The sequence below is a fragment of the Apteryx rowi genome, unplaced genomic scaffold, assembly GCF_003343035.1.
Source record: "Apteryx rowi isolate R43461 unplaced genomic scaffold, aptRow1 scaffold_718, whole genome shotgun sequence".
NCBI lineage: Eukaryota > Metazoa > Chordata > Aves > Apterygiformes > Apterygidae > Apteryx > Apteryx rowi.
Genome location: NW_020451003.1, coordinates 255,931 through 266,438, shown reverse-complemented (window position 1 = coordinate 266,438; position 10,508 = coordinate 255,931). Strand labels below are relative to the sequence as shown.

The 10,508-nt window shown below is 67.5% G+C and overlaps 1 protein-coding gene across 1 annotated transcript; it reads right to left on the bottom strand.

The window, feature by feature from the left end:
* Positions 1 to 2,925: 2,925 nt before the first annotated feature.
* MMP15 (matrix metallopeptidase 15) lies at positions 2,926 to 7,604 on the bottom strand. Its single transcript, XM_026087472.1, has 9 exons — positions 7,459 to 7,604; positions 6,926 to 7,048; positions 6,289 to 6,596; positions 5,836 to 5,997; positions 5,413 to 5,636; positions 5,024 to 5,162; positions 4,475 to 4,625; positions 3,832 to 3,947; positions 2,926 to 3,410 (listed from the first exon to the last, which is right to left on the bottom strand). The coding sequence occupies exons 1-9, from the start codon at positions 7,560 to 7,562 to the stop codon at positions 2,926 to 2,928; spliced, it is 1,812 nt and encodes a 603-aa protein (XP_025943257.1). The 5' UTR covers positions 7,563 to 7,604.
* Between the last annotated feature and the right edge of the window lie 2,904 nt (positions 7,605 to 10,508).

The following is a 10,508-nucleotide window of genomic DNA, read 5'->3' as shown; positions in this document are numbered from 1 at the left end:
TTCCCACCCAACCAAGTCTGGGCAAGGGGACACTGTGGGACAGCTGGCCCCGGGCATCCTTGGCTGGCTCAGCAGGCTTCACCRTGAGCAGGCACCTCTGCAGGCACCAGGTTCTGGGTGCTGCACCCGCAGCACCCTCAGCAGCCCCAGGCAGGAGGGGAGCTGCACCCACCYGCCGCGGGAACCGCATCTGCTGCCTGTCCCTGGGGCTGCCTTCGGCCCCGGGCACGCAGGGAGAGCGGTGGATCCAGGCCACCGTTTCCCATCGCCTTAATTTTGGCCAAATTCAGCCCTTTCGATATCTTGCTGCTGCTGCTTTCGCAGGTCCGCAGCCAGGGCAACGGCTCCAGCACCGGTTTGGGACCAGCTGGGGTGCCCCGGGCAGTGCCGAGCACGGAGGAGCCCTATTCCAACAAACCCACTTCCCATCCGAAGCAGCCGCTCTGGAGGAGYATTTGCGGGAAGGAGCACAGCTGGACACTGCCGCGCTGAAACAGCTGGAGGTTCCCACTCGCCTGCCCGGGAGCTGCGGGAAAAAAAAATGCTTTGGCGTCGCTGGGGAATTGTGGGKTTTTTTTTCCAGTTTCCTGGGCCAAAGCGATAATTGCTAAATCAGGCAGCCCGGCCTGCAACGAAACGCCTTCCCGGTCCCAGTCCGCCGGGCAGCCGCAAACCCGGGAGAAATCGAGGTTAAACCAGAACCGCAAGGGGGTAAATCTGAAGAAAGGTGAACCTGCAGCCGGGAAGCAACAAAGCGGAGCCGTGCGGATGGTTTCTCCCAATCTTTCGGCTTTTTTTCTGTCCCCGAGCTCGCCGTCCCTTTTGGCTGGCGTGCCTCGCCGAGCTTGAGCCGAGTGTTTTGCAGGGAATCACGGAGTTGCTTGCAGATTCCCGCGCGGAGAGACTTGGGGGCGGCAGGGGGGGGGACGGCGCTGGCTCGTCCTGGCAGCGGCCCATGCCACGGGGTGTCCCCGGCGTGGGGGACCGGCGGCCCGGGAAAGCGGGGAGGGAGCCAGCGCCTGGCTTTCCCTTTTAAAGTAATTAGCGGCTGGCGAGCGGCGCCGGGTAATTTACTGCAGGGACTTGGCTGGTGCGCCGGCGTCAGGCCAGCGGTCCCGGGCTCTGGCAAGGGCGCCGGGGGCTTTTTCCGGGTGCTGCGCTTCCCCCAGGAGGGGGGATCTGCTGCCACCGCAGCCAGCAGGACGGATCCAGCCGCCCCCCCCCCACCGGCCCCCATTGCAAGTGGGGAAACCGAGGCAGGACACGGGTACAGCGAGGGGCATCCCGGGTGCCGCGGYGGGGGGAACCGCGAACCCGGCCCGCGCTTCCCGTCCAGGGCGGCTTCAGCAGCRGCTGACGGGAAGCGGCTATTTCCAGTGACGCCGCGTGCCTAATTCGCTGCCCGCAGCCTCCCTGCGAGTTTTCCGCCCCATTAAAGGCCGAGGAACATTTTTTTTCCCCCCTGGATAAAGCCCATTTCCTACCCCCTGGGCYGACCCTCACCCACTCCCTGAGATTAGTCCTGCGATGGTCGCAGCAGCGGCAGCTCCTCCTGCTTTCGGCGGCGGGACAGGATGCAAAATCCCCTTTCCCACAGGAAAAGTGCAGGGAAAACGCGGGGAACGGGAACGCCGCGCGCCTGCTAAACCGGCCGCCAGCCGGCCCGTGGGAGATGATAACGGTGCAAACGCGCCCGGGCCTCCGCGCCCCGGCTCCCACAGCCGCATGGGCCCCGGGGGCAGCGGCCCCGGCGCGGGGCGAAGCCGAAACGCCGCYGGCAGGGGAGAACAAGGGGCGCTGTGTTCCCCGGCGAGGCCTTTCCGCCCCGGCCGCCGGGCGAGGGTGCCCGTGAAAGGCGGCTCTGTTCGAGGGGCGGCGCGGCGGAAAGGACGGCACCCACAGCTCTCCACGCACCCGACCGGTTTAATGCAAGCACAAGGCGAGCGCCCGGGCCCGCACCGCCGCCGCCGCGAGCCGAGGGGAATTACCAGACCCCCCGGCCGGGAGACGGCACGGCCCAGGGCTGCCTTCCCCCAGCGGCCGGCGGTTTGGGGTTGTTTCGGAAGCGGGAGGCGAACGGGAGCCAGCGGGCGCTTCGCGAACGGCCGTGGCTCCCGCTGCCGCCGGAGCGCGCGGGGAGAGGCCGCCGGCCCCTCGCGTGCTTTCCCAGATCAGGTTTCCGAGCTATCTTTAGGCACCGCGTCCTGGCCCCCGTCCCCCCCTCTCCCGCCCCCCGTCTCCCAGCTACAAACAGTTAAACAGGAAACAAATCGCAGCGAGCTCAGCCCTCCCTTTCCCTCCGCGCTTCCCCGCCGGACGCGGGGCCCGGCCCGGCTGCAGGTGCAGGCAGCTCCCTGGGCGCCCGCCGCTGAGCCCTGCCCGCTCGTGGCACGGGTGAGCGGTGCSGGCAGCAGCCCCCAGGCGCCGGCGGGGAGCCGAAGGCAATCCCTGCCTCTTCACCGCCGCTTGGCACGGAAACAAGAGTCCACAGTCCCGCGGGTGAACCGTCAGGGTCCCCCCGCGCGCGACACGACGGGACAGGGGACGCGCTCCTCCTCGCTGGGGCAGGCGACGGGATGGACGATGAGGAGCAGCGAGGAGGAAGCGCCGCGTGGCTCCGCCGCACTCCAGCCTTGTCTCTCCCGGCGCTTCCCGAATGTGGCGAACATCCCGCAGTCACGATCCGGTCGGGCCTCAGCCCAGCTACACAAATGCKGGGGGGGGGGGGGGTGGTTCGGGGCCCACGGGCGTCCCCTCCGCTTTCCGAAGCCCGGGAGACGTCAAGCGAGCGTGGGGCGGAGGGGGCCGAGCGAGGGAGCGCTCGGCATAAATAGGCGGCGGGGGCCGGGGCGAGGGGCCGGGGGGAGGTCGGAGATCCGTGGGTAGCACCATGGTGGCGGGCGGGGGCCGGGGGGGGGCCGGGGGTCAGACCCACTCCTGCAGGGAGCGCTTGCAGTACAAGAGCATGCGGGGGGCGCCTTTCCGCTGCATCTGCACGATGACGTAGATGAGGCCGAGGATGCAGAGCAGCAGCACCAGCAGCACCAGCACCATGACGACGCTCATGGTGCGCGTGTACTCGTCGATCTGCACCACCACGTCCACGTCGCCGCCCGGCTCGGGGCCGCCCGCGCCGTAATCCTCCTCGTCCTCCTCCTCCTCTTCGTCCTCGGCCTCCTCCTCCTCGGCCTCCTCSCTTTCGGCCCCGCCGCCGGGGCGCTCTCCTCCGTCCCCGTCGGGGTTGAAGGGCGGCCGGTCCACGTCGGGCCACCTGGGGTTGGGGTCGGGGACCAGCTCCGTGTGGCAGCCCATGAAGTCCCGCAGGATGGATTTGGGATAGCCCGGCTCCGTYTTTAGCCGCTCGTTGTCGAACTTCCAGTACTTTGTGCCTCTGTAGAAGTAGGTTGAGGCTGGGGGAAGAGAGGGAGGTGAGGGGTGAGCAGCCGGGTCCCCTTCCCGGCACGGCCCGTCCTGGGTGTCCTCAGCGCCCTTTGCCCACGGACACCGCTCTGGCACCCACAAAGCGTAGGAGAGGAAATGGGACCTCCCGCCCAGCGGGAAGAGGAGCGCGAGGAAGCTGGGCCTGGACCCAAGCGGGAGCTGGGYGACTCCGGTAGCTCCTGGGGCTCCATCCCGGCCATGGCGTGATGGCACATGGAGGTGGCCTCTGTGTCCATCCCACCTCTGTGGCATGCTGCTCTCACCCCAATTGCATGGGCTGGCACCCGTGCACCCCGGCGCTCTGGCCGCGGGCAGCCGGAGGGGCACCAGCGGCTGCCTGTCCACCAGCCCCCTCCCTCCCCACCCGCCCCTCCGTCCTCCTCCGCTTACCGGCGTCCGAGCTGAGGAAGGCGCCCTTGGGCGAGGGAGGGATGCCCACCCACACGGAGATGGGCTTCGGGTACCCGCGGTCCACCGAGCGGGTGTCCTCGTTGAAGCGCCAGTATCTGGGGGGGGGGGCAGACAGGGCCTCGTGAGCAGGCGAGGGGCACAGACGGGCTGCCACCCCGCCATGACGGCTGCAGGCGGGACGGGGGGCTCCGCTGCCCCGGGGTGCCCCCCGATGCCCACCCTGCTCCGGGTGATCCCGTGCTGGCAGCCCCCTGGCCGTGGTGACCCAAAGCTGGGGCTCGAACCTGTGGCCCCAGGCTGAGGAGATGGGGGGTTTCTTCCTCAGGGTCCTGCTGGTGACAGACCTGTCCACCTGCTGACCCACCTCTTCATCCATGCATCCAAATTTCCCACTTTTTTTGCAGGAATTCACCAATTTATCCCTCCATCCAGCCATCTGCCATCAGCCCGCCCCATCCATCCCTCCCTCCACCTGGAGCACTCCTTCTCCCATCTCCAAGCACACATCATCCCCCTTCTAGATAGGGGAAAGCGAGGCACAGGGAAGGACAGAGACTTGGCAGRGGCAGAGCACAGCGGAGGAGCCGGGAGCACCGGCACCCGGGAGCGCGGCAGCACCCACCTGTCCCCRCGGAAGAAGAAGGTGTGCCCCGTGGGTTCCCACCAGATAGCGGTGTCGATGTTGTTGTAGGGGATGCCCTGCCCGTAGGTGACCAGGGGTTGCGGGTACCCGGGCTCCAGGTTGGCTTCTCGGAAAAGCCAGTACCGGTCACCTGGGCAGGAAACAGAGAAGGTGGATGATGCTGTGATGCCTAACTGCTGTGGTGGGGATGGGGGTATAACGCTGTCTGTCCCCGTCCCCTGCTCTGCTCTGGGTGTCCTTTCTGCTCCTGCGGTGCTGCGCACAGAGCCCGCTGGTATGCACAGGTCCAAGACTGGCACCAGGAGCTCCCTGTTGGCCCCCATCCTGGTGGTACCCCTCCACGGCCACCCCATCCCTTTGCCAGGAGCCTTGGGGCCAGGCAGGCTGGAGAAGCAGGTCAGGATGGGATCAAGACATCCAGCACTCGGCAGCTTGGGGGGCACCGGGCCGTGACATGGGGCCAGGCCGGTGTGGGGGCTCTCGTCCTCCAGCTCGGCCCTCGCCCCCAGCTCCGGCTGCCCCCCTCACCTTTAAAGAAGACAAATCTCCCGTCGTGCCTCTCGTAGGCGGCATCGATGTCCCCGGGCAGGCCCCGCCAGAAGTGCCCGATGGGCATGGGGTAGTTGTCCAGCACCCGGTTGTGCCGAACCCTCCAGAACCATCGACCCTGGGGGAAGACGGGGTGTCAGCGGGGGGGTCACGGCGAGACAGGGTCCCACGGCAGGGGCTGCCAGCATGGCTCTAAGCATGGTACCCAAACCCATCATCGCTCTGGGTCCTTCTGCCCAGGGACTGCCACATCCCCAGCCAACGCGGGGTGGCAGGGCCTGGTGCAGACCTGGGGTAGCAGATATCGCGCTGGGGAGAGGGGCAGACCCAGGCATGGTGGATGGAGAGGAAGGGGTCCCGGTAGCTACCTTAAACACAAACATCTCCCCTCGCAGCACCGCCACCGTGTCGAAGTTCCCGTCGCAGATGTCGGGGCCGTACTGGTCAGGCCGGTCTGGATGGCCGGGTTTGGGGGGCCTCTCCGGTTTCCCCGGCGGGGGCGGCTTGGGGGGTCTGTGGTCTGGTCTGCCGGGTCTCCGGGGCGTCACGGTGGGCAAGGGCTTGGTGGGCTGAGGGTGCCCGTCTGCAGTACCTAGACAGGGCGGGAGAGAAAACGGGTGGGGGCGATCACAGACCAGCCGGCCACCGCTTCGCTTCCCCCCCCCCCCCCCCACGCCAGGCCTGGCTCCGAGACACAGCACCCAGCCTCCAAGCTGGCCCAGCACCCAACGGGCCTCAGCCCAGGCCACGTCCTGGGGGACACCAGGCCCCGGCACAGCGAGCTCCCTCACCGTACAGCTGCTGGATGCCCTTGAGATCGTCCTCGGGCAGCTGGAAGTTCTCCGTGTCCATCCACTGGTAGAAGGGGGCCATGATAGCGCTGGGGTTGCTGGAGTGCTCCAGGCCCAGCGAGTGTCCCAGCTCGTGCACGGCCACCAGGAAAAGGTTGTTCCCTGCAGGGAAAGGTGCCGTCAGCACGGGCAGAGGGGCAGCCCGCACGAGGCTGCTCCCCGACCCGCTGCCCTGCGCCCGGCACCCATTCCGCAAGCAAGGAAGAGCGGAGCCTGCGCCACCCATCCGGAGGAGCTGCTCTCCTCCCACCCGCTGCCCACGCCAGCCCACCCTGCCTTCAAACCCTGCCAGGCGACACGTCGCCTGGGTGCCGGCTGCCCCACCAGCAATTAAACCCAGGCGGACGGGCTCCTCGGAGCACCTTCCCACCCGAGCTCTCCGCCTTGGCTCACCAGACACATCCGTGTTCTCCAGCGTCCAGGGCTCGTCCGAGTCGAAGTGCGTGTCCCCTCCCATCCCCGGGCCGGGGAAGTAGGCGTGAGCCAGGAACCCCCCCACGCCGTCGAAGGGGGAACTGTCTCCGTGGAAGCCGGAGGCGAAAAGCACCATGATGTCAGCCTCTTTCTTCCGCTTCTGCCGGATGTCTTCGTAAGGCACCTCCTGGAAGACCAGCGGCGTGGCCTGCTCCCACACCCTGAAGGCTTGGCGGATGGCCTCGTATGAGTGGTACCGGCCCAGCTTCTCCGTGTAGTTCTGGATGCTACGGGCACAAGAGCAGGGATGCTTGCTCAGGACGGCCAGGGCAAGGCTCACTCCCCTCGACCCCACCACCGCTTTGGCCCAGAGGGGTTTCTAGCTGGTGGTCCCCCATGGCCACGAGCAGATCCCAAGTCAGGAGACTGTCATGTGGTGGGTGCTGGGGACACGCTGGCACAGGGGCTGCGATGCCAACATGAAAAGATCACGTGGTCTCTGGTGATGCTTCCATGCCACCATGGACCCCRCTGGCCTCTCCCACCCCTCCTGGGTGCACGCTGCCCCAGCTCTCCACAGATAGGGATTGGGGAAAGCTCCGGGGGTCTTGGGTACCTGAACGTGAGATGGCTCTGGCTCCAGCGTCTCCCCGTGAGCGCGTACCGCTTCCGCCGCATATTGGACTTCATCTGCACCCCAAACTGGTCCGGGACCCCGCAACGAGGACGCTTCATCCACCTGCCAGGAGGGCATCAAGCGAGGGCTCAGTGCACCACGCYGGGGCAAAGGACCCTGAGGAACTACGGCAGCTGGGGCCAGCAAGGGGACGTGTCCCGGCCGCAGGGGCACAGGCCCTGAGAGGGGGGAGGCTGCACCCACGCAGCGGGTGCTTGGTGCGGGCAGAGCTTTGGGGCCAGCAGGCAGAGCTTTCCATACCCTTTAGGGGCTCACTGCAAACAGGAGATGACAGGAGTGATGCAGAGCACTGAGAGCAGACCAGTCTTCTCCATCACTCTGGGAAAGGGGACTCGTGCTGTCAGCCCCGGGCCAATCTCCCCTTAAGGGTATCTGGCCTGTGGAAGAGGTGAGCAGGAGAGAGTAGAGCTCCCTTCTGTGCGAGCAAGAGGGCAGCGCATGGAGAAACTCACATTTTGGTCTCCTCGTCCAGGACGCCGGTGACCGTGATCCCATAGAACTTCTGCATCTCAGAGAGGGCAGAGGAGAAGATCTGAGCAGAGCGCATGGTGGACATCTGCCGGCTCGACTGCGGCAGGTAGCCATAGAGCCGGAGCCAGGCCTGCGGGAGAGAGGTGAGCGTGAGACGGCGGGCTGCTCCCTACACCCTGGGAGCAGACCGATGGGCAGGGACAAGGGAACCTTCCCCTTCAAGCTGAYGTCCTCACTGCCAACCCAGGCTGGAGCTCTCCTGGGAGAAAAAGCTCCTAGCGAGCCCATCCTCATGTCCATCTGGCAAGGGCTGGATCTGTCCATCCCGAGCCCATCACCGCCCTCCGGTCTGCTTTCACCACCTGCCGGCACCTCCGACTCTGCTCTCCGCACACGTCTGCCCAGCCAGAGCAGCCCTTCTCCCTGCTCGCCAGACGAGATCAGGTGTCTGTGCTTGCAGGGTGCTTAGCGTGCCAGCTGCCGGCGGGGAAACGCTGCATCCCGGCAGGATGACGGAAAGGTGGGCAGTGCCGGGCAAGTCGTAGCATGCGGCCATCGCTTTGGAGGCCAGGAATAGAGTCCCAGCCCTGCCCAGGGCAGGCCGGAGAGAGGGAGATGTGAAGAGCCCCTCTGCCCACCGCTGCCTGCTCAATATCCCGGTGGGAAGAGGGGTGGCAGTCACCTCCAATGAGCTCTGACCCACGGGAGAAGGGAATCGGCTGCAGGGGCACAGGCAGCTATGGTGCTCAGCACCTTCTGGAGGACACTTTTTTCCACGGGTGCCTAGCTCCACTACGGGCACCGGATAGGGGCTCAGCACCAGCCAGGATCTGGCCCTGCATCACCTCTTCCAGCCCGCAACACAGGAAGGGTTCCCAAAACACGCCGCAGGGACAACGGCTCTCAGCCGGAGAGACCAGCTGGGAAACGGCTCGAGAGGGCCCAGCCCTCGCCCAGAGCCGGGCAGGAACAGACGGCACGCGAGATCCGTGGTGCGGTCCCACCTCCCGCCGAGCCGAGCGAGAGCTCTGCCGAGTTGCGCCAGGCCTCGGCACCCCCGAGAGCCCCAGGGCCTCCGCCAGGTGCCACATTCATCACCCCGGGGGGACGCAGCACGCACCCCAGCAGCCCCAAACGCGAGGGGCCAAAGGATGAAGGATGCGGGCTGAGTTTTCCCTGCCCTTCGGACGCGTGCTAGGCGGCTTGCAGGCGAGCCGTGCCCAGATGCTCGGGGAATACCAAGCAGGGGCAACGTCACCGCTTATTTATGGCTCTTCCCTGCGCGCGAGGCTTTCGGCCCAGGTGGGTCGATCCCTGCAGCTCCTTTGCATGGGGAAAGAGGAATTGGAGCAGGGCTGTATCCGCCCCGGTGCTCAGAGCTTTCACGTGCAGTAAGCAAAGCTTCTCCCCAGCAYGGAGCAAGCCGGCGTGGGGAAACTGAGGCACGGAGCGGGGCAATTTACCCGCAACACATTGAACGAGCACCTCCAGGTGCACCCAACCCGACTAAAACCCCGCTCTGCCTCAAGGCGGCCCTCGAGTCCGGTGCAGCACTGCTCCGTGCATCCCGGCTTGCCGGGCTGAGGGCGCTGAGCAGGCGGCAGCACCCTTTTCCAACATCGGCAACCTCCCCTAGCCCCGATGCGGGCCCCACGCTCAGACGGCCTCGTGTTTTATTCCTCTCCTTTTTGCACGGAGGCAGCACCCCCCCCAAGCTGAGCCGGTGCGCTAGGCGCTGCACACGCGGAGCAGCAGCACCCAGCTCCCGCGCGCAGCCGTACGGAAGGGAGGAGGACGCAGGGAGGCTGAGCGAGGCTGCTCCGTGGCAGAGCCAAAACCCAGCCCCCCAAATCTCCTGGGCTGCCCCAGCCGGAGCACGGTCCCCCTCGTGGCTGCTCCTTCCCCACGGATGGGGCCAGCCCCGTGCTAACGCCGCCGGGCTCTCCCGGGAGCTGCTTTGGCCGGGCAGGAATACGACACCCGGTCCAGGAGGGGCGGCACGTGGAAACGGGGTGCAACCGCGGCACCCGGGCTATGGAAAACATCCCCGGCAGGTGGCAGCTGGCACGGGCCGAAAAGCCGGGACCCGCGCCCCCCGCCAAGGCGGCCAAGCGCCCACTCCGCCACGCCGAGACCCTGCCAGCAGCGAGCCTGGCCTCAGCTTCGGGGGTCAGGCAGAGAGGAGCTGCTCCCAAATCCACTCCTCCGGCCCTGACCAGGCCCCCAAGCCACCCTGGCTGGGCTCGCTGCCGGCGCTGCATCCCGGGGCCGGCCGCACGGAGCGGCGGCAATCCGCCGGGAAGGCCAGGGCGAAACCGGAGCCCCGGAGAGAGGTCGGAAGGGTCAGGAAGGCACACGGAGCGGCCGGATGGAGCCAGAGATGGAAGCGGGGCCGGGATCTCGGCTGCCCTCGCCGGACCCGGCCAGGAGAGAGGCCGAGCTGCACGTCCCCCTGCTCCGCCGTGGCTCCCGCCGCCCGGGACCCCCCTCCCCATGCCGGGCCGGCGCGATGAGCCATGGGAGCCCGGCGCGTTACCCACAAAGGGGCTTCTGTCCTGCGGGATCCGCCGGCCCCCGGCCTCGGGGGAGCTCAATGGCAGGCTCTGAGCGTGGCGGGGGGGCCGCCGGCCTCCCTCGGCGGGGGAGTCGGGGGGCGCCGCCGAGGCATTTAAGGTCTCTTCCTTCCTGCACCAGCGTCCTCATTTCTTTTTCCTTTTTTAAGGCAGGGTGGCGGAGCGGAGGCTTTATCAAAGGCCCTTTCACCCCCTCCTCCCGCGCGGGCCAGYGTGGGCACAAAGAGCTTCCTCTCCCCCGCCGGCATCTGCCCGCCGGCCCCGGAGCCGGCCCGGGGCGGCCGGGCCCCCCGCTGGCCCCGCTCCCTGCACCTGCGCCCCAGGCCGGCTGCGCTCACCGGGGTCGCTCCCTCGGTGGTGGGGTGGCAGCTGGTGGGGCAGGAGCTGGGGAGCCCTGGGGCATCCCGTGGGGCAGGTCTGGGACGGGCAGGTCCGTGGGGCAGAGCCTGTGGGCAGGG